At 44.0% G+C, this 22,816-nt stretch overlaps 1 protein-coding gene and 1 non-coding gene across 2 annotated transcripts; both read left to right on the top strand.

The window, feature by feature from the left end:
- The first annotated feature begins 10,669 nt into the window (after positions 1–10,669).
- On the top strand, positions 10,670–10,798 carry LOC118993656 (small nucleolar RNA SNORA44). The gene has a single exon (XR_005067911.1). It is a non-coding gene; the product is annotated as a small nucleolar RNA SNORA44 (small nucleolar RNA).
- An 8,909-nt stretch (positions 10,799–19,707) lies between these two features.
- On the top strand, positions 19,708–20,299 carry LOC118993538 (60S ribosomal protein L18-like). Its single transcript, XM_037056002.1, is given in 1 exon segment — positions 19,708–20,299. A coding segment is annotated over 1 exon segment (552 nt). The 3' UTR covers positions 20,260–20,299.
- The last annotated feature ends 2,517 nt before the right edge of the window (positions 20,300–22,816 follow it).

Raw genomic sequence — 22,816 nt, 5'->3', positions numbered from 1 at the left:
GTAAGCGGTCTTCCTCCCACCCCACCCAGTCCTCACATAAAGATATGTTTATTGATTTGAGAGAGAGAGAGAGAGATGTGTGAGAAAGAGACATAAATGGGATGTGTGAGAGAGAGACATCGATCAGTTGCCTCCCATATGAACACCTGGGCTGGGAATAAACCCATAACCTAGGTGTGTGGGGACCTAACCTGACTGGGGACCTAACCGGGTATTCATTGTGGTGGCTGTTTGTGTCTGTATTTGTGTGTGGCTTCTATGTCATACTTAGAAAGAACTTCCCACTCTATTTTTATTTTGTAAAGATTGTACTTATTTCTTTTTAGAGAGAGGGGGAAGGAGAAAGAGTAAGAGAGAAACATCAATGTGTGGTTGCCTCTCACGTGCCCCTTACTGGGGACCTGGCCTGCAACCCAGGCATGTGCCCTGACGGGGAATGGAACTGGCTAGCCTTTGCCTGCACTCAATCCACTGAACTACACCAGCCAGGCTCCAAGATTATTTTTAAAAACTTACATTTTCTTCTAGTGCTTCTGAAGTTTATTTTTTTAGTGTTTCATTTTGAGATAAATGTATCTTGTGAGATATGGATCTAATTTTCTTTTTTTTCTGTTTTTAAAGATTTTATTTATTTTTTTTTTAGAGAGAGGGGAAGGGAGAGAGAAAAGAGAGGGAGCAACTCAGGCATGTGCCTTGACTGGGAATCAAACCAGCAACCTTTTGTTTTGCAGGCCGGCACTCAATCCACTGAGCCACACCAGCCAGGGCCTTTTTTCTTCTTTTACAAGTGGCTAACCATTGTCCCAACACCATATGTTGAACAAACTATATTTTCAAACTTTTCTTCAATAATCTATCTTTGTGTATGTATTTCTATACATTACTTCCTTTGTCGTATACCTTATTCCCATATATATGTATTTGGGTTTTTCTAGACACATTTTCCCTCGCCCAGCACCTGGGGAATTTGTCTTACCAGCTCTCATTCCCCTTTTGTAATTACAGTCCCCAGTTGTGGTTGTCATCCCCTCCCCCGATGCAAGCTGTGTGAGCACAGAAGTCCTGTCTGCTTCATTCATTACAGCATCCTCAGCACCTTAGCACAGAGTGGGCACTGAACAAATAGTCATTAAATGGATGTGGGGGCAAAGGGAAAGGAAGAGCCTAGTAACATTTATAACTGGAAGATTTGGTGGATGAAGAAGTTATTAACTGGTGCCTAGGGCACAGAGGGGAAAATTCTAACCTTAGTTTTCTAAGAATGAAAAGACAGAATGGGAAAATAATATTTATGTCACAAGTCCTTTTGAGGACTCACTGAAATCAAGTGTTCTAAGTGCCTAGAAGAGTGCCTGGCACTAGGCAAGTTCTGTAAACGTTAGGCACGGCTCTCCTCTCCCTGCCCCCCCGCCCCAAGTCCTGTTACTACCTGGTGCTTGGGGGGCAGGGGTGGGGTGGGGGAGCAAAGGAGAGAAGTTGTCCTAAGACACAGGTGGAGGAAGCCCCTGAAACAAGAAAAGAGTAAAAGGAATTTTACATTTCCATCCAGATGGTTGTGCCTGAAATTTGCTCGAACGTGCTAAAAAATTCTGGGACTTTTTACCCACGGGGTTGCCCAGGAGCGGCTCCGACAGGGGCGTCGAGGAATGCCGGCGCCTGGGGAGTCTCTGCAGGCCCTTTAGGCTGCAGGGGGCCGCAGGCGCGGGCCGCACGACCACGGGCCGGTGCGCTCCTCCCCTGCCTTCGCGGAGGTCTCTAGGCAGCCGGCAGGGAAAGGCCCAGGCTCCGGAGGGACAACAAGCCCTTTTGTCCGGAGCTTGGAGGGGCCCCAGCTGCAAGGCCCTAGAGTGGAGCGGCTGCGGTGGCGGGAGGGAAGGCTTCCCCGCCAGGGTCGGGTGAGTGACCGCAGGAGGTCAGCTGGGCGGGGAGCGGGCGGGAAGCCCTCCCATCACCCAGAAAACATCCCACTGGCGCTGCTTTTGTTAAAGCAGTCTAAGTTTGTCGCTTCTGAAGGTAAAATTTAATTCTCCAAGGACTGACTTGGCCAAAAGAAAAGAACTGTCAGCTCCAGTTTTTACGCCCAGGGAGCTCATGCTTAGGGAAACAAAGCGTCCCCAGTCTGTCCAGAAAGGGCGAGGGATCGGTATGGACGGTTAAGTGCCAGGGACAACAGAGAGGGAGAGCACTAAGTGGGCGGGAGCCACCTGTGCACAGTGGAGGCTTGAAGGTGTCCCACCCAGGTGGCTGTAGCTGTGGGGATGCCACATGGAAAAGAGGTCTGCAATTACTGGGCAAACACATAGACGAAGAGTAGAAGGAAACTGCAAAAGCCAAAGACCATACATGCAGTTCAACATATTTTTACAAGCTGTCAGCAGCAATCTTTTATTGAAATTAAAATGAAATATTATGTATAATGTCAATATGTAAAATGGGCGAAACTACTAAATGAGGCCCTCAAAACATTTAAATCTACTTTTGTCCATGTATGAACCTGTGGAGATTGTTTGAGCCAGAGTGACGGCATTGCCAGGAGCTAGATCTCAAATGTATGTGGGAGAACCACAGGGTTGCAGGTTTTGTTTGATTTTATTTATTTTTAAATACAGGGGAAGGGAGAGAGACCCAGGGAGAGAAACATCAATTGGTTGCCTCTTGCAAGTACCCCAATTGGCCAGGGACCTGGCTTGCAACTGAGATATGTGCCCTTACCAGGAATTGAACCAGGGACCTTTTGATTTGGAAGCTGGTGTTCAATCCACACCAGGCCAGCCTGCGCAGTTGGGAGAAAAATAAGGCAGAGATTGGATTACAGGATAGTTAACAAAGTAATGTGCGCTGGGGAAGGTGGTTTGCTGGATGAATCTGCAGAGGAAGCATTTCAAAGGTATGTTAACAAATACAAAAACAAGACAAGAATTGCTTAAGGCAAAGATAACCTTTTACTTAGGGTAATTATAGGACTGAGGTGGGACTGTCCACCCTGACCGGGCACTTAGTACTTTATGATCAGGTCACCCTCTCTGGTTACTTTTCAGTCCGTACTTCCCTATTTTCGACTTTGAGGTACCTTAGTCCAATTACTGAAATTTATAGTTGAGGAAAAAAAGGAGAGTCAGAATCGTTTGTTACTTGCTCAAATGTCCATTGTAAAATATAGCAAGTAGCTCTCCGGGTGGCTCAGTAGGTTGGAGCATGGCCTCCTGCACTGAAAGGCCGCAGGGTTGATTCTTGTCAGCGCACACACCTAGGCTGCAGATTGGATCTTCCCAGTTGATGTTTCTTGCATTAATGTTCCTCTCCCTCTCCCTTCCTCTCTCTCAAATGAACTAAAAAATATCCTTGGGTGAGGATTTTTTTTAAATGCAGCCAGCATTTCTACCGGCACGATCTCATATTTTCCTGCGTTGCAAACGTGGGATGAGGAAAGGGTTTGACCTCACGGAAACTGAGCTTTGCCATGCATCAGTAGTGTCTTCTAGAAATACTCTGCATATTATTGGAACTGTGCAGCCTTCTTTCAATTCTGTTCTTTTAATCAAATCGTGGGCGATTTGAGAAATTATTTATTTATTTCCTATTGTGGACAAAAAGAGGCCATATACAAAACTTGGCAAGCTCAGGGCGGGCCTGCATGGCAGCCTTACAAACTTAGAAACCCAAAGTAACCAGTCTTTACCATAGGTGAGCCTGTCTGTTGTCCTTTTGCATCTGTGGTTAAATACCTTTGGAATAGCAAGGTAACTTCCCTTTCTCCAAACCCCAGGGGCACAGCAACCCACACCAACAGAGACCACAATTCCCTCACTGTTATTGTTACAGTGCTAATTGCTGACTGTTAGCTATCCCGTACCTACCTATGTAAAAGAAGTATGTGCCTATCATTTTACTCTTTTATAAAAAAGATTTGTATTTATTTTTAGAGAGGGGAAAGGAAGGAGAAAGAGAGGGAGAGAAACATCAACGTGTGGTTGCCTCTTGTGCTCCCCCTACTGGGAACCGCTTGGATTCCTGGGCCGGCACTTGCCTGGATCTCAGACTAACCGCCCCCTCCTCATGCTGGGAGGCGTGCCAGAGGGAACACTCCGTTGTTTCTCTTTCTCCCTTCATTCTCCTCTCTCTAAAAAAATAAATAAAATCTTAAAAAATATAAAGCAATTTTAGAGACTGTATCATAGGTAAAGAAGGCTTCTGAAGCTAATAAATGCCAACACCCTACCCCTCTCAGCAACTCTGAAACCACAAAGTCTGTCTTTGAAATGCAAATACCTGGTCTCCAAGACCTCTTTGTTTCTTTTAAATCTTATTTACTTAGAGAGGGAGAGAGACATCATTGTGTGAGAGATAACATCCATCAGTCGCCTCCCACAAGCCCCCATCCCAGGCATGTGCCCTGACTGGGAATCCAGCTGGCAACCCTTTGGTTCCCAGTCTGGTGTTCAACCCACTGAGGCACACCACACCAGCCAAGGATCCAAGAACTCTTATCTGGACCAACTCTTTTTTTTTTTAAACATTTTTCTATTTTATTTTTTATTTATTTATTTTTAAAGATTTTATTTATTTATCTTTAGAGGGGAAGGAGAGGGAGAGAAACATCAATGTATGGTTGCCTTTTGTGCGTCCCTTGCTGGGAGTTGGCCTGCAGGGAACCGTTCTGCAACCCAGGCATGTGCCCTGACTGGGAATCGAACCTCGATCTTCTGGTTCGCAGGCCCGTGCTCAGTCCACTGAGCTACGCCAGCCAGGGCCTGGACCAACTGTTAAAATGCAAATTTTGGAAGGTAAATCTTATCAAATGGGTTGAAACACCATAGCTATAAATTGAACAAATCAATTTAATTTAGCTACTGTTAAATTTGATAAAAGTTATTCAATATCTAGAAAATTTAAAATAACAATAAATATGGAAACACTGATTGCTTGAGAAGAGCTGCAATGAAGGTCTTGTTAATAAGTGTCTTTGTTGGAGATGTGTTTCTTGAACCCGAGTGTATTTGCCCATAGAGGAACCATTCCCAGTTAGGGCACATGCCTGGATTGCAGGCCTGGACCCAGTTGGGGGCGTGTCAGAGGCAACCAATAGATGTTTCTCTCCTCCTCTTTCTCTCCCTTCCCCTCTCTCTAAAAATAAATAAAATCCTTTGTAAAAAAGTCAATTTACTGGTTTATTTTTGGTTATCATTGGAAATTGAGGTTTCTAAAAGTGGAATTCTAATGAAGTTGGAAGGCAGATGTATGGCTCTGATACTAGAAGGCGTGAGATAGAAATACTTTTGAGGGAGAAGGAAGAAAGTGAGTTGTTCCAAAGATTCATTTCTGAATGGGTAAGAAGGTTTGTGAAAATATAAAAGTTGTAAGAAGGTTTGTAGAAGGTCATGAAGGTTATAGAACTCTGTGAAAGTTTTAAGTTTGTAAAGAAAAATCCCAAGCCATGCTTAATTCCTTAGATTGAGATTTCCTTTATTTCCACCACACATTCAGAGCCCTTGACAGTCTCCACAGGTCTTCCTGCTTGGTATTTAGGACCTTTCCTCCCCTTTTCAGTCTTCTCAAATGTTATCAAAAGCAAATGAGAAAAATCTTGTATCTTCTTGACCGAAATCAGTAACTCAGACTATGTGTATGGTCTTTGTGACGTGTTCATCAGATGTATTAAATGAGTGGTGTAGTTTCTGCCTCCAGATGGCATTACTGGGTGTAATATTTTATTGGCCTAAAGAGATTAAACACTCATGTAGATTAAGCAGGATCTTGCAGTCTGGACAAGATATTTGATATCAAAACTGGTTTAAACCCTGGCTGGTATGGCTCTGTGAATTGAGTGTCAGCCTATGAACCAAAGGGTTTCCGGTTAGATTCCCGGTCCCGGCACATGCCTGGGTTGTGGAGTGGGTCCCCAGGAGGGGGCTTGTGAGAGGCAACCACACAGTGATGTTTCTCTCCCTCTCTTCCTTCCCCTTTCTCTGAAAATAAATAAATAAAACCTTTAAAAAACTGATTTAAGTTTGATGCCTTTTATTTTTATTTTTTAAAAGATTTTATTTATTTACTTTTAGAGAAAGAGGAAAGAAAGGAGAAAAATCGGGAGAGAAACATCAGTGTGTGAGATATACAATGAATGCTTGCCTCTCGCACGCCCCCCCACTGGAGACCTGGCCCCAGCTCCCCAGGCAAGTGTCCTGACTGAATTGAACTGGCAATCTTTCGCTTTGCAGGCCGGTGCACCATCCACTGAACCACACCAGCTAGGGCATTTGATGTATTTTATTTATTTATTTAAAGATTTATGTATGTGTGTATATATTTATTTATTTTTAGAGAGGGGAAGGGAGGGAGAAAGAGACAGAGAGAAACATCAACATGTGGTTGCCTCTTGCACTCCTCGTACTGAGGACGCAGTCCGCACCCCAGGCATGTGCCCTGTCTGGGAATTGAACCAGCGATGCCCTGGTTCGCAGGCCAGCACTCAGTCCACTGAGCCACACCAGCCAGGGCAAGTTTGATGTCTTTTAAAGTTATGGTAGTAACTTTAAAAGACATGTGTTTATTTTACCCAGATTTACAAAAAAGATTTACGTTATGGTCATTTTGGTTAAGTTTGTTTGACAAAGCTTCCCAAAGTTTAAACTTTAAAAAACCTTTTAAAGAAGATTTTATTTATTTATTTTTAGAGAGAGGGGCAGGAAGGAAGAAAGAGAGGGAGAGAAGCATCAGTGTATGAGAGATTGCATGCCCCCAACTGGGGACCTGGCCTGCAACCCAGGCTTGTGCCCTGACTGGAAATCAAACCAGCAACCTTTTGGTTCTAAAGGCAACACTCAATCCAATGAGCCACACCAGTCAAGGCTTAAGAGATGTTTTTAAAAAGAAGATTTTATTTATTCATTTTTAGAGAGAGAGGGAGAGAAATATCAATGTGTGGTTGCTTCTCACGCACCCCATACTGGAGACCTGGCCAGCAGCCCAGGCATGTGCCCCAGCTGGGAATTGAACTGGCAACCCTTTAGTTTGCAGCTCACGCTCAATCCACTCAGCTACACCAGCCAGGGCTTAAGAGGCTTTTTTAAACTGAGGAATGACTTTGACTTGTTCCAGTGGGCCCTGGGATACTTCAAGGATTTATCCTCTCTCCTGATAAAAGGAGTTTTCAATTTAATTAGTCCTATCTGAGACACTCAAAGTTACATGGAAAGCTTTGCCAATAATAATAACAACAACAACAACAAAAACAACAACAACACAACTATAATGTATCTGTATACCTCTTTGCTTTCACCTGGGAAGATTATAAATTCACTTGGACAGTAATATCCCAGGTATATTCGAAGAGTTCTGCCTATTGTCTTAGATACTAGAAGCTGATTTAAATGATTTAAAATTTGCCCTGGCTGGTGTAGCTCAGTGGACTGAGCGCTAGCCTGTGAACCAAAGTATCATGGTTCAATTCCCAGTCAGGGCACATGCCTGGGTTGCAGGCCAGTTCCCAGCAGGGGACGCACAAGAGGCAACCATACATTGATATTTCTCTCCCTCTCTCCTTCCCTTCCCCTCTAAAGATAAATAAATAAAATCTTAAAAAAATAAATGACTTAAAATTTTCTTAAAATTGGAGATTCCACTCCAATCCAATGTGTGAATGCTCTAGGAAATTACTAGACTCCCAAAAGGACAGGCTCCGATTCTGTTTACCCCACCAGTGAAATACTTTGGTTATCTGGTATCTCAAGATGGGCTACTAATTAACCCTGAAAGATTCAGAGAAATCCTATTTTTTTCCTCTTCCAAGAAAGCAGCTTAGAGGATTCCTGAGTTTGATTGATTCCAAAATTTTATTCATGGCCCAGCCTCTATAAATCTTATTAGAATCAAATTGACCTGACCACCTTCTTGTTCCTAGAAACAGTTTATAGGAAACTCCCTGATAATACTGATTTAATTTGGCTTACAGATGGATCTTCAAAAGATAAACAAGAATGTTACTGAGCTGGAAATGCAACTTCCACGGCGGACCTACCGAAAGAACTTACTTACCTGAATCCTGATTAATTTTATTTTTTCATTTCCAGCAGTGTTTCCTAATTGCAGAGAAGGCGTTTTGTTTGTCTGCCCTGTCATGCTAAGACCTTGTTGCATCTTCGGGTGCTGTTGCACTCACTGGTGAGCTGGGCTCTGCAGGATTCCCTCCTGGCTTCCACTGAGTCAGTGACTGGGGGTTCTCTTGCTTTCAGGGTTGTCAAAAGCTAGTGAAGAAACTGCCTCAATGCCTGGCTTCAAGCCCTGAGCTAGACTGCAGTACTTTTTGTCCCCTAAGTGCCTGGCCACCTCCCTTGTATCATATCGGGATCCATGAAGCCTTGAGGCTTCAGTCTTCCTCATGGCTTTGTGTTTTTGTTTAGTTCAGGGTCACAGAAATGATGATTTTGTTTTGAGCTCAGTACTATCATTTTGGTTTCTTTGTATGTTTAATCTATCCCTGCTATGTATTTAGAGCAGAGGGAGTGTCCAAAGAGTGAATTCACAGAGCTGTTTTGCCTCCAACTATTTCAGAAAACAGTTTTGAATGTATAATGCGCAATGAACTGACAGGGCCCTGTGATGCTACAGAAATGAGTAAGGAAGGGCTCCTGCTCTCCCAGGTGAGAATGCGTTGAAAGCAGGTAACTGGTAACCCCACCAGGAGACAAACTGAAAACTGCCCTATTGGAAGTGATTAGTAGAGATGGGAGACCGTAAGAAGCAAGGCCTTGTGAGAGAGGGGACGAGGGAGGCTTTTCCGTGGCAGTGGCTTTCGAAGGGGGCTCTTTGGAGATTTAGTGTCAGGAGCGCACGGTAGTTTGGGAGCACCGTCTTTGGAGCTGGAGCACAGGCTGCCCTGGTGGAGCGTGGAGGACGTCCTCAAGGAAGAGGCTGGTGGTTAGTGCGCAGCCTGTAGAGTTCGCAAAGACTTAACTCTGATTCCGCCTCTGCCACTGGCGAGAGGGGTAAGCCTGGACAATTCACTTTGTGTGTCTGAGCTCTGGTTTCATCAATAGAAAGGAAATATATCTGCTTCATCGTCTTGTGAGGAAAATTGGTGGTAATATATATGTCATAGTAAACGCTTTTTAAAAAAAATTTATTTTGATGTTGTTCAAGTACAGTTTTCTGTCTTTTACTCCCATCCCAGCCCACCCCCCGCAGCCCTCGCCACCTCCCTCCCATTTCTACACCACCCTAGTTTTTGTCCATGTGTCTTTTATACTTGTTCCTGTAAACCCTTCCCCTTTTCCCCTGAAATTCCCTCCCCTCTCCCCTCTGGTCCCTGTCAGCCTGTTCTCAATTTCAGTGTCTTTGGTTACATTTTGTTTGCTTGTTTGTTTTGTTGTTTAGGTTCCTGTTAAAGGTGAGATCATATGGTATTTGTCTTTCACCGCCTGTCTTATTTCACTCAGCATAATGCTTTCCAGTTCCATCCACACTGTTGAAAAGGGTAGGAGCTCCTTCTTTCTTTCTGCTGCATAGAATTCCATTGTGTAAATGTACCATAGATTTTTTGATCCATTCATTTACCAATGGGCACCTAGGTTGCTTCCAACACTTGGCTATTGTAAATTGTGCTGCTGTGAACATTGGGGTGCATAGGTTCTTTTGGATTGGTGTTTCAGGGTCCTTAGGATATAATCTTAGCAGTGGAATTGCTGGGTCAAAAGGCAGATCCATTTTTAGTTTTCTTAAAAAATTCTATACTGTTTTCCATAGTGGTTATACCAGTCTGCAATCCCACCAACAGTACACTAGGGTCCCCTTTTCTCCACAACTTCTTCAACACTTGTTGTTTGTTGCTTTGTTTATGATGGGCATTCTGACTGGTGTAAAGTGGTATCTCATTGTGGTTTTAATTTGCATCTCTCTGATAGCTAGTGATGCTGAGCATCTTTTCATGTGTCTCTGGATCCTCTGTATGTCCTCCTTGGAGAAGTATCTGTTCAAGTCTTTTGCCCATTTTTTAATTGGGTTACTTGTCTTCTTAGAGTGGAGTTGTGTAAGTTCTTTGTATATTTTGGAGATTAAACCCTTGTCCGAGGTATCATTGGCAAATATGTTTTCCCATACAGTTGGTTCTCTTTTCATTATAATACTGTTTTCTTTAGCTGTGCAGAAGCTTTTTATTTTGATGAGGTCCCATTTGTTTATTCTTTCCTTTGTGTCCCTTGTTCTAGGGGACGTATCAGTGAAAATGCTGCTGCGTGAAACATCTGCCGGAGGCACCTGATTGATGTTTCTCTCTCACGATGTTTCTCTCCCCCTCCCTTTCTTCTTCTCTTTAACACCAATCCTCTCTANTGTAAGTTCTTTGTATATTTTGGAGATTAAACCCTTGTCCGAGGTATCATTGGCAAATATGTTTTCCCATACAGTTGGTTCTCTTTTCATTATAATACTGTTTTCTTTAGCTGTGCAGAAGCTTTTTATTTTGATGAGGTCCCATTTGTTTATTCTTTCCTTTGTGTCCCTTGTTCTAGGGGACGTATCAGTGAAAATGCTGCTGCATGAAACATCTGCCAGAGGCACCCGATTGATGTTTCTCTCTCACGATGTTTCTCTCCCCCTCCATTTCTTCTTCTCTTTAACACCAATCCTCTCTAAATCCTTGAATGAAGATTTAAAAAAAAAAAAAGACAGTCCACAACATGTTTCCAATGGCTGTGGCTGGTTGTAGCCATGGGGTGGGTAACTAATATGGGAGCAACCTGGAAAGACTTTGACAGCTCCAGTCAGCATCTCCCTGCAGCTGCTGCTTGCCCCTCCCCCTCCTTCCATTCTGAGAAGACACAGTGAGGAGATGGCTTTCTGAGCTAGACAGTGAGCCCTCACTGGATATGAAATCTGCTGGAGCCCTGATTGTGGACTCCCAGCTTCCAAAACTGTGAGAAATTTATATTGTTTAAAAGCCACCTAGTCTAAAATATTCTAGCCTGAGTGGATTAAGACAAAGTTTTGGGATAATTCTAGATCGAAGGCACCATTGATGTTGTTACCAAGCAGCAGTTGGGGTCCTGCTGCCCACTGCCACCCTCTGGGGAAAATTCCAGAGGCAAAGGTTTGGTGATAAAGGAAAAGAGTCTTTATTCAAAAGCTTCACAATTTTGGAATAACAAGTTTCCACAAGAATTAGTCATTTAGGCCTATTAATTAAGGCTAAGCTCTAACAGCTGTGTTCTCCTAGCATTTTTCCCCCCATTAGTTTTTAATTATCTTATTTCTATAGGGTTAGTTTACAAACTAAAACAACACACATACAAGAGCCACACAATTTTGGAAGAATGGCAGCCTTCTGCATCAGAGGTGGTCCCCTCTCGAACACCAGAAGAAGAATAACCCTGCCACCCTCTGCCAGGCCAGCCTGATCCTAGCCTGCACCCGGAGTTCCTTCCCATCCAAAATACTGTCCCTTGGGAAACGCAGGCAGCCGCAAAACAATCATCCAGGCATTTTTGAGGAAGAAGTGAGAGCCAGAGAGAGCGAGTCCAGGAACCAGGGAGCCCAAGAGTCAAAACGTCAGCCCTCTTTTTATTTCCATGACCTCTGGAGGCATTCACCTTCTCAGCCAATCTGTCCTATACTGTTTACAATTCATTGTCTTGTCAAACTCCTCCCGTGGCCCCTCCCTACTTCTCCTCAGTGATCGGATCTCTCTGTATCAATATGGTAATGATTTAAATCGTATTCCCTTTGCTCTCACTCTCTGTGGAACAACACCAGGCACACTAACCCCCCACAAAGCAGCAGCCCTTCTTTCTTCTCCTCTCTGGGCAACTTAAAAAAAATACTTATTGATCTAGAGAGAGAGAAAGAGAAAAAAATAATCGATTTGTTGTTCCACTTACACATTCATTGGTTGCTTCTTGTATGTGCCCTATCAGGGGATCAAACCCGTGGCCTTGGCATATCAAGGCAACACTCTAACCAATGGGACCACCCGGCTAGGGCTGCGTGACTTCTAGAGCAGCAGTTTTAGAAGAGGCAAGGGAGGAACATACCAGGGTCAGTGGGGTAATCTTACAAACTATAAATGCTCACTCTCCCCTTCTCTCTTGCCTACCCAAGGGATCTGCTATGCCTTTTCCCCACCTTACACACCCTAGAGAATCATTCTTTTAAAGCAAATGCTAGCCCTGGCTGGTGTAGCTCAGTGGATTGAGCATGGGGTGTGAACCAAAGGGTTGCCAGTTCGATTCCCAGTTGGGGCATATGCCTGGGTTGCAGGCCAGGTCCGCAGTATGGGGCACATGAGAAGCAACCACATGTTGATATTTCTCTCCTTCTTTTCCCCTCTCTCTAAAAGTGAATAAATAAAATCTTTAAAAAAAATAAAGCAAATGCTATATGAGCAGTAAGAAGGAGTATACACACACACACACACACACACACACACACACATATATATATATACGCATACACACAAAGGGAATTCTGAATTTAAAAAGATCTCATTCTTATTTAGAGCTTGTTCTAGCTCTTATGACTATGCAGCTTATTTTCTCTAGAAGTCCCTGCTGTTGGACGGTTGCCATTTTGGCCAGGCCCTGGCCGTGTTGGCCTTCAGGGGTCCCAGATACTTCTAATCTGGTTATCAGTTGGTGGGTGAGAACACTCTTTTACCTGTTTGTTTTTTAGATTACTTTTTAAATTTATTGATTAATTTTAGAGAGAGAAATGGGGAGAGAGAAACATTAATTTGTTTTCCACTTATTCATGCATTCATTGGTTGATTTTTTTAAAAAAGATTTTATTTATTTATTTTTAAGGAGGGAGAAAAAGAGGAAGAGAAACATCAATGTGAGAGAGAAACATCAAATGGTTGCGCTCTGACCTGGGACCGAACCCACAACTCAGGGTTGGCATGTGCCCTGACCAGGAATTGAACCAGTGACCCTTCTCTTTTCAGGACCCAACCAACTGAGCTACACGAGCCAGTCAGGGCTATTGGTTGATTCTTGTTTGTGCCCTGACTGGGCATCAACCTGCAACCTTGGTGTATTTGGGACAATGATCTAATCAACTAAAGGAAGAAGAGATTCTCTTCCTTTTAGCTGCTCTGGCAGCTCACTTGCCCCAGCCCAAGTCTAGCTCAGTGCCTCGTGTCTGGCTCATGACCCCTGGTCCTGCCCATTTGCTTCTACAACGCCTTTTCTTAGCTGCAAGCATTGCTCAGATTGGGATGAGGAAGGGGAATGTGAACTCTATAGATCACAGTGCTATCTTTTATAATATTTTTAAAAAAGATTTTAGCCCTGGCTGCAGTGGCTCAATGGAGTGGGTGCTGACCTGCGAACTGAAGGGTCCCTGGTTCCATCCCTGGTCAGGGCACATTTCTGGGTTGCAGGCCAGGTCCCCAGTAGGGGGCACACGAGAAGCAACTACACATTGATGTTTCTCTCTCTCCTTCTCCCTCTGTTCCCCTCTCTCTAAATAAATAAAATCTTAAAAAAATAAAAGTAAAGTTCTATTAAAAATATTTTATAAAGTTTATTTATTTTTAGAGAGGGGAGGGGAGGGAGAGAAACATCTTTGGTTGTTTCTTACATGCTCCCAACCAGAGAGACCTGGCCCACAGCCCAGGCTTGTGCCCTGACCTAGACTCAAACCAGTGACCCTTCGGTTTGTGGGACGATGCCCAACCTACTGAGCCACACCAGTCAGGGCCCCTTTATAATATTTTATTTAAAATATATATTTTATTTATTTTTAGAGAGGGGCAGGGAGGTTGAAAGAGAGAGAGAAACATCAGTGTGTGGTTGCCTCCCACACCCCCCCTACTGGGGACCTGGCCAGCAACCCAGGCATGTGCCCTGACTGGGAATGGATTTGGAAACCCTTTGGTTCACAGGCCAGCACTCAATCCACTGAGCCACACCAGCCAGGGCTAATATTTTAAAACAAATGTTGAATCAGAATATAATCAGCTCTCAACACGGGAAGGAGCATCTTCCTCCACAAGGAGGAGATGTATGCATGTGCTCACCTCTGTGACACTGGACCCGGGACAGCATTTTGGCGCCACGCAGGAGTAGAGACATGTGGATGGTGTGTTTGGTCCAGCGCCGCCCCTTCCTGAAGTCCTGGGGGGTTGAGGAGTCCCCCCTCCCCCCAACCATTGCCTTTTGGGGGAAAAGTTTCTGTGCTGTCCTCTTCCCGGCTCTGAGGAGGAGCCTGTGTCTCTCCCAGTGTCCAGCCCCAGCACTCCGTTCCTCCTCCGCACTACCCCAGGGCGTGTGACTGTGTCCAGGGTTTAATGGCCCTCGGATGGGCCGCACTGCATTCCCTGTAGTTTTAGGTCACATTCCAGCTATCGGCATTCCCAGATTCAACCCCATTGCGGAGACCATAAACAGTGATTCAACATTTCTAGGGGCTTAATATCAAATTCGCTCTGCCTTTATGTCCTTGGAACAGGGATTTTTTTTTTCTGGGACCATCTGGCCATCTGACTCCGTAGAGCTGCTGCCAATAACACAGAGGGGAAACTCCAGCCCAGCCCTGGGATACCAGCGTGGTTTCCTGTGATGTCTTCCACTTCGCCAGGTCAGTCAACTACAACCTGTTCCTGTGTTTCACAGAGTCCTTACAGTGGAGCTGTTTGGTTCCTCCAGGACCTTAGGAGGAAAACAGGAGGAGGACTGGAGAGAGAAATACTCATGCAAAAAAGAGAGGTAGTAAGTGATGCTGAGGGAGGAGAAAAGGGTGAACAGCAGCAGCAGAGAAAAATCAGAAGTGTGAGGGTGCGAGGGAACTACCGAAAGGCAGGGTCCTCCTTACCACAGTATTAACTGGAGTTCCTGGTTAACCTTTTACAGTGACTTGTCAAATATGCATAAGAAAGGAAGGCAGCTCAGGTCTGAACTGATTAGAAAATCTATAGCCATACCAGCCTGAACACACCCATCTTGTCTGAATTGACGATAAAGCCCAGTATTTGCATAGTCCTCTTTGGATAGAGCTGTGGGCTAACCCCCAGGTTTCCCCTGAGTTCAGAGTCAGGGAGGCGAGCAGAGCTGAGTGGCTTTCTCCTACTCCCCTGCCCTTGTATTGACAGAAGGTCCCCTGTATCTTAGTGACTGAGATTCGAACATTATCTCTGAAGATAATTCAGTTTATCTCTTTCTTTCTCTTGTTTCCCCTCCTTTTATTCTGCTTTGTGTTCTCTCTTGGCCTCCTTGACTCTGGATAAGTCATTAGACCTTTCTGAATCTTCTGCATCCATTAAATGGAAATAAGAACACTTTCTTTGGCCTCTTCACTACAATGCTGCAAAGATCAAATCAGCTTTCATTTATAAAAGTGCTGTGCATATTGTAAGCTGCAACACAAGTGTTAATTGTGATGACTGTAATCTACAATGAAATAAATTGCTTTCCTCAACATACAAGCTTTCTGTCCCTCAGTATGATGATCAGAGAGGGTACTATTAGTATGTTTTCAGAATTTCCCCATCTCCTAGGCAGGAGGAAACGTTTAAGGGAACTTGGAAAACAACTGCTGGATCAGTGGGATTAGGGTGGAGATGTATTCTCAGTGTTTTCTGTTCTACGCATAGGGGTCCATCTCACGTATTCACAACTCACGGCCTTGCTCTCCCTTCATGCAGTTAAGCAGCTATTTTAGGGCCAGACCCCCCAAGAGCTATGGATTCAGGCTCTGCATATCTATTTAGAATGAGTCTACTTGGGCTCAGGACATCTGGACCCCATCTAAATACTGAGTGCGTGTGTGGGGGATGACCTTGAAAATGCTATAGAAATAGTGGACTAGGGGGGGTGCAGGGCTGGGAATACAAGAAAGAAAACTGTACTTGAACAAAAGTTAAATTAAAAAAAAAAATAGTGGACTAGCAAAGAGGGCCTTCTGTGTGGTTAGAGTGAGCTAACTAAATCAGCCGGAGAGAGGAACAGGAGAAGTGACTAAGAGAAAAGAAGAGCTGATCTCTGGTAGAAATAGCTAGGTAGTGACAAAGAGGGAGTTAAATATGATGTAAAAATTCAAGAACAGGGTTTTAGCCTGAGGCAGAAGCAAAAGTAATGAGGGAAACAGAGAATGTTTTAGAATCTGTACGTATCTTTTTGTTCTGCTAGGAGGGACAGAGGCTTGGTGGAACTTTGGGACTCTATAGAACTTTCTTAAAGAGACGTACAGATGGGTTAAGGTCCGATGGCACACGGTGACCTTCAATATGTGATTCCTTGTGCATGTAGATAGATGCGTAACACCTAGCTCTGATTAGAAATAGTGATTAAAAGATGGCCTTCTGCTGTTATGAGAGACTGCTTGCTCATACGCAGAGCACCCGGGACTGTGGCTGGATATCAGTGATAAGCTGTTAGTATAATGACTTTGACAGTCTAAACTCAGTCTGCTCGAGTGTCAGGCACGGCTGCTCTTTCCCGAGCTCTCACACAGTGCAGTTAGAAAAACCGTAGGCGTCCCTTCCCAGTAAAGGGTTAGATGTTGCTATTGCCTCTCCTCTTGAGTCTGTCCACAAAGAATGAAGAAATAGGTCAAGGCTTACTCATCAGCCCTTCTGAACTGACCTTCACTGAAGGTTTCTCTGTTGTCCACACTTTAGCTTTCTTTCCACTTCACTATAAGGAGTGAGTCTTGCCTCTACAACCACCAGAAGGAGTCAGAGAGCAGACCTGCCTGGGTGATGCCAGGGGCAGCTTAGCTCCACGGTTTATCAATCTAGCTCTACCTCCCACCCCATTTTCTTCCTCTAACAGCAAATGCAGAGGTTACAGAGCATCAGGTTTGTTTCTCAGAGTGGGGAGGAGGGATAGGAGGGATAGGAGGGATAGGAGGGAAGAGAGACAGCATATCAAAATGCACTTCCCAAATGAAAATGATTTCTGTGGCACATGGTGCTACCGAGGGAGAGGTGCTGACAGCCTCCTCCCCTTTGCGGAACAGTTCCCAGTGTTGTCTGTAGGCGGGTTCACGTGACACATTCTTAAACCCGGTTCCATTCTGTGCCGTGTTTGCTCCTTGTTCACATCCGAGTAACAATGGATCTCTACATCTTTGTATCCGACTTTGACTCCCAGTTGGTTGTCAGGCTGTGGCAGTATTTATGCTTCGAGTCGTGAAACCTCATCGTCGCAGTTCTGCATGCACTTGTGAACTGGGGTATTGAATTGTATGAATGTTCATACCTTACGAGAATTATTATTAAAAGGTTGGGTGTTCTTCACAGCGTTTTAATGTGAAAATACTGATGCATATTGCTGGAGGAAGTGACATCCGTGATGTACATTTGCCTGGAATCCATCCTGATCCAGTGTGCCTTTCTGTGAAATAAAAATTGGGTTGTGACATTTTTTGATTGGTGTTTCTATATAAAGAGGTTCTTGGCTTTTTAGTGTTGTTGCTTTTCTGTTCTCACTCCTCTAAGAATCTTTGCCAACTTACTGATGACATTTGAAGAAGAGAATAGAGACAGTTTGGCTTCTTGTGAATTTTTCTGTTTCCTTGGTGATGTAAATAATTATGAAACATATAAAAAGTTTTTAGCAAATTCAAATTTCATTTTGAAAAAGCAGGTTTGTTACCTGTGGTAAGGGCTACAGGAACAATCTCAGCAAGAAATTATCTGGTCCTCTTTAATTCGCTTTAAATTAGAAAATCTACCCAGAAACATAGAAGCTACTGAGATGCCAATTCTAATGCCAATATAAAACACACACTTTGTAAGGTTCAGTAAAGCTGCCCAGGTGTATGGGTGACTTCAGGCCTCATCTCTGAGAGCCAGAATAATTCTCCGCCATCTTCAGCTTTACTAGGAGAATCCTGTCCAGTGGGCAGACGTTGAGACCAGGAACTTGAAAGGAGGGGTTGAATCACCGAAACTGAGTGAGGAGTTACGCAGATCTCGATTGTGGAATATTCCAGTTCAGGGGTTCACAAGAAAGAATGAAAATATGGAACTGCTGCTCTGGAAGAGGGGGTCCCTCTCCAGGCTGCCCCGATGAAGTGAGTCGTAGTATTTCTGCTGGTGAGGGGTCTGACCTTCGATTTCTAAAAAATGCAACATCCGTGAAGTGCAATGAAGTGCAGTTAAATGAGTTATGCCTGTACTTATCTTGGATTAAATGAATTAATATATAAAAGTTGTTTAGGCCAGTATTGTGGTGAATGCTTTATAAATTTATTATCTCTTAATTTTACGTAGAAGACAGGCTAATGACAGAAACCCCATTATCCAAACTCCTCTTCACCTAAAGATAATATCTGCCACTATCCATTCCTGCCTCTGTCTCGCTACCTCAGAGTAAAATGCTATCTTATTCTCACTCTGCACTTTCCACCTGTGTCTTGATCCCATCCTCTCCTGTCTCCTCAAGAGAAGTTATTACATGAATTATTTTCTCATCACATTTTGAAATGGTTCCTTTTTCCTGGCTTCCTTTTTTCATTCTCATATACACAGGTCTCTCCTATTTTGAAAAGGGCTTCCACTGGACCCCACTCTCTTTAAGCTACTGTCCCAGTTTTCTTCCTTCTTTCACTGCCAAATATTGTGTGCCTCCACGTCTTCATGACTCATTCTCTCATTATTCCTCCGCCATCTGGCTCTTTTCCCCAGCCCCCACTCTCACGTGGCTCTGCCTATGGTCATTTATCTCCCAATTCAAAGACTCTTCTTGATTTCTGTCCTCCTAACCCTCTTTGCAGTGGTCAGTAGTGCTGACCATCACCTGCTCTGAGGGTCCTCTCCTCCCGGCCAGTGTACAAATCTATTGGACTGCGTCTTCTCTTGCCCTGTGGCTTCTTTGACGAATGCCATTGCAGATTCCATTTCTTCCTTTCTACTCCTCAGCAACCTCCTGAACTGTCTCTGTGCTCTTGCCTTTGATCTCCTTCTTGTCTCGCGCCTTACCAACCATGATTTCTCTAAGTACAGCTCCCTCATCGTGCCTTGCGCTCACCTCTTCAGTGTCATCACGCATCACGTTTGCTGTCACTCTATGTTTTGGTCATGGGGACTGTCTTCTAGTTTCTTAAAGGTACTGTGGCCTGTCTGACATAGGCTCTTTGTTGTTGGTGTTGTTTGACTGGCATTTATCTTCATCTTTACGGTAATTTTTTTCTATTTAAAAAATTGAGATATAATACAATCGCTAGAAAATTTACCCTTTTAAAGTATACAATTCAGTGGATTACAGTATATTTACAAAGTTGTGCAACCACCACCACCGTCTCATTGCATAACATTTTTATCATCTCAGAAAGAAACTCTAGCTGGTGTGGCTCAGTGGATTGAACTCCAGCCTATGAATCAGAAAGTCTCTGGTTTGACTCCTCGTCAGGGCACATGCCTGTGTTGTGGGCTAGGTTCCTCTTTGGGGGCATGTAAGAGGCAACCACCCGATGTTTTTCTCTCTTTCTTTTTCCTTCCCTCCCCTCTCTCTGAAAATAAATACGTGAAAAAACAAAACAAAACTCTATACCCATTAGCAGGCCGCCCTTTCTCTCTCACCCTCCACCAACCCCAGGCAGACACTAATCTGCTTACTGTCTCTATGCTGTAGACTTTTCCACATGCTGTTCTCCTTGCCTAGAAAGTTTGCCCTCCCATCCACTATGCTTCTGTCTCTGCAGTCAACTTCTGCCCTTCCTTCAGTGATGAGTGCCAACTTCCTTGAGCAGCTCAACTTCTCTTGTTAGGCCATCATGGGAGTTGACATCCACCACGACAAAGACCCAAAGGTTTGTGGCAGGGGGCCTAAGAACCAGGACATCTATCCGAGGCTGTTGGTCAAGCTATACAGGTTTCTCGACAGGAGAACCAACTCTATCTTCAACCAAGTGGTGCCAAAGAGGTTGTTCAAGAGTTGCACCAACCGGCCTCCTCTGTTCCTTTCCAGGATCATCTAGAAGATGAAGCTTCTTGGCTGCGAGGGCCAAACTGCTGTGGTTGTAGAGACTATAACTGATGATGTCTGTGTCCAGGAGGTGCCCAAACTGAAGGTATATACACTTTGTGTGAGCAGCAGCACCCGGAGCTGCATCCTCAAGGGTGGGGGCTTCGACCAGCTGGCCCTGGACTCCACCAGGGGCTGTGGCACCATCTTGCTTTCTGATCCTCCCAAGGGTGGAGAGGTGTACAAGCATTTTGGCAAGGCCCCAGGAACCCCTCACAGCCACACAAAACCCTACGTGCGATCCAAGGGCAGAAGTTTGAACATGGGAAGCCGGTGGGCCAGCCATGGCTACAAAAACTAACCCCAGATCCTACCTTGTTATTAAAAAGATTTTGGATGCTGAAAAATTTTTTTTTCTCTTAGTATATGCTTTCATAGGAATATACACCTCTCTGAGGCATTTATTATAAACTTCAATTTTATATTCACTTACAGAATTCTTTAATTTGTGTCATATGTACACACATATGTGTATTTGTAAGGGGGAGGCATTTGTACATGTGTAAAATGCTGCATCCCCATCTATGACAGTTTCACTTTAATATAGTAGTATGATGCTCACCATAGCTAAGACAAAATTAGGTTTTTTTCTCCCAAAACTAATTCCTCCTTCATACTTCCACATTCGATGATGCTTACTTATTCTCTCTTTCTTTTTTTTTTTGAGAATTTAAAAAAAATGTTTATTCGAACCAAACTGATGACTTATGCCAGGAAGCAAGATCTCAAATGTTCTTGATGCTTCCTTGTTCTCTAGGGCCACAGGCTTGGAATCAATTCGCATGTTTGATTCCTTTCTTTCTCTTGTTTTCAATACTCAGTACTCTTCAAATCCTCACATCCTGTGAATTCTTTTGTAAGTTCTTATATTCAAGCCCTTAGTACAATGTCCTTAATGTTCAGTAAACATTTGCTGATAATTGATTACTTTGGGAGATATCTGTAGTGAAGAAATGGTTACAGCTATATTGTTGGGTGAGACTTTATTTTTATTTTTAATTGATTTTAGAGAGAGAGGAAATGAGGAAGAGAGAGAGAGAGACAGATTTGTTGTGCCCTGACTTGTGATTGCTCCTGCAACTTTGGTAAATGGAGATGAAGCTCTAACCAACTGAGCTACCTCACAGCTGGGTGGAGGGGGGCGCGGCTCGGAGTGTGCTGTTGGCTGAGACTTTAGAAACTGCCAAATAGATGAGGGAGAGGGAGAGGGGGAGGGCCTGGGAAAGGGAGAGACAGAGGCTGAAGCAGATAGTGGAGGAGGCAGTGGTGGGCACTCCAGAGACACCTGTACCACAGAGAGCTGGAGAAGAACAGTAAAGCGATAAACAAAGCAAAGGGAGAGCCTGGCTGGTGCACTACAATCATTCGCTTACTGAGTACAATCTAATTACTTGCCTGGTACTTCGATTATGGCGATACAAAGATGATTCAGAAGTTGTATCTTCCCTAAAGAAAGTCAGGATGTAGTGAAGGAAAGAAACAGGTAAATAAAAACTGACAACAAGCCCTGGCTGGTGTAGCTCAGTGGATTGAGTGCGGGCCTATGAACCAAAGGATTGAGGTTCGATTCCCAGTCAGGGCACATGCCTGGGTTGCAAGCCAATTCCCCGCAGAGGACACACCAGAGGCAACCATACATTGGTATTTCTCTCCCTCTCTCCTTCCCTTCCCCTCAAAAGATAGAGAAATAAAATCTTGAAAAAAAACCTGACAACAAAATATGACAAGTGTTATAATGAAAGTATTCACACAGTGTTCTGCAGGCGAGAGAAGGTGGTGACTAAGACTGTCTCGGTACAGGGGTGGGTAAAGGTGGGCGTCGCGGGATGACAGGATGACCAGGACTGCAGTGACCTGAGAAGGGAAGGAGTGACAAGCCGAGCCAGGAAGACAACCTCAAGAAGCCTGGGCCCACGTGAAGCCGCAAATCATTTTACTTAGATTTAGTATAAAGGGTAGGAAGGAAATATCCTGGGAATTCAGGCTGGGGCTACATTGTGAGGAATGTGAGTCTCCCAGCAAGGTGAGGAATTTTATCTTCATTTGCCAGTTAATAGAGAGCCAGCAAAATTATTATTATTTTTAAATCAACTTCATTAGGTCTACTTTGCATACTTTATAATATTTAATATATTTTTGTCTTTTTAAAATATTTTATTTATTTATTTTTAGAGAGGGGGAAGGGAGGGCGGAAGAGCAGAAAAAGATCAATGCGGCTGCCTCTCACGTGCCCCCCACTGAGGACCTGGCCCACAACCCAGGCATGTGCCCTGACTGGGCATTGAACTAGCGACCCTTTGCTTCTTAGTCTAGTGCTCATTCCATTGAGCCACACCAGCCAGGGCATACTTTATAATATTTAGATTTTAAGTCTATAGTTCAAAGAATTTTGATAAATTCTTGTAACTGCTACCCCAGTCAACACAAAGAACATTTCCATTTGTCCTGAAAATTCCCTTGTACCCTTTGCAATTGATTCTCCCTCTTCCCCAGAGAGACTATTGATATGATTTGTATGGCCATATGTTTTGGCTGTCTATTGACATATAAAGCCATCCCCAAATTTAGTGACTAAAAATAACAAAAACCTTTATTTGCTCATGGGATAGCAACTTGGTCAGGGTTACATGAAATCGATTTGTTTCTGCTCTCTGTAGCATCAGTGAGGACAGCTCGGCTGAGGCCGGAGAATCTGCTCCCTGGATGACTTACTCACATGGCTGGCAAATTGGAGCAAGCTCTCTCTCAGCTGGGAGCTCAGCAAGGACTGCTATGCAGGGACCTAAATTTTTCCTCCACATAGCTATTTGGGCTTCCTTGAAACATGGGTTCCAAAAAGGAGAAAGTGGAAGCTTTCA

The sequence above is a fragment of the Sturnira hondurensis genome, unplaced genomic scaffold, assembly GCF_014824575.4.
Source record: "Sturnira hondurensis isolate 20B ecotype Veracruz unplaced genomic scaffold, ASM1482457v3 Scaffold0008782, whole genome shotgun sequence".
NCBI lineage: Eukaryota > Metazoa > Chordata > Mammalia > Chiroptera > Phyllostomidae > Sturnira > Sturnira hondurensis.
The sequence above is the reverse complement of the archived record's forward strand: the minus strand, read 5'-3'. Positions and strand labels throughout refer to the sequence as shown.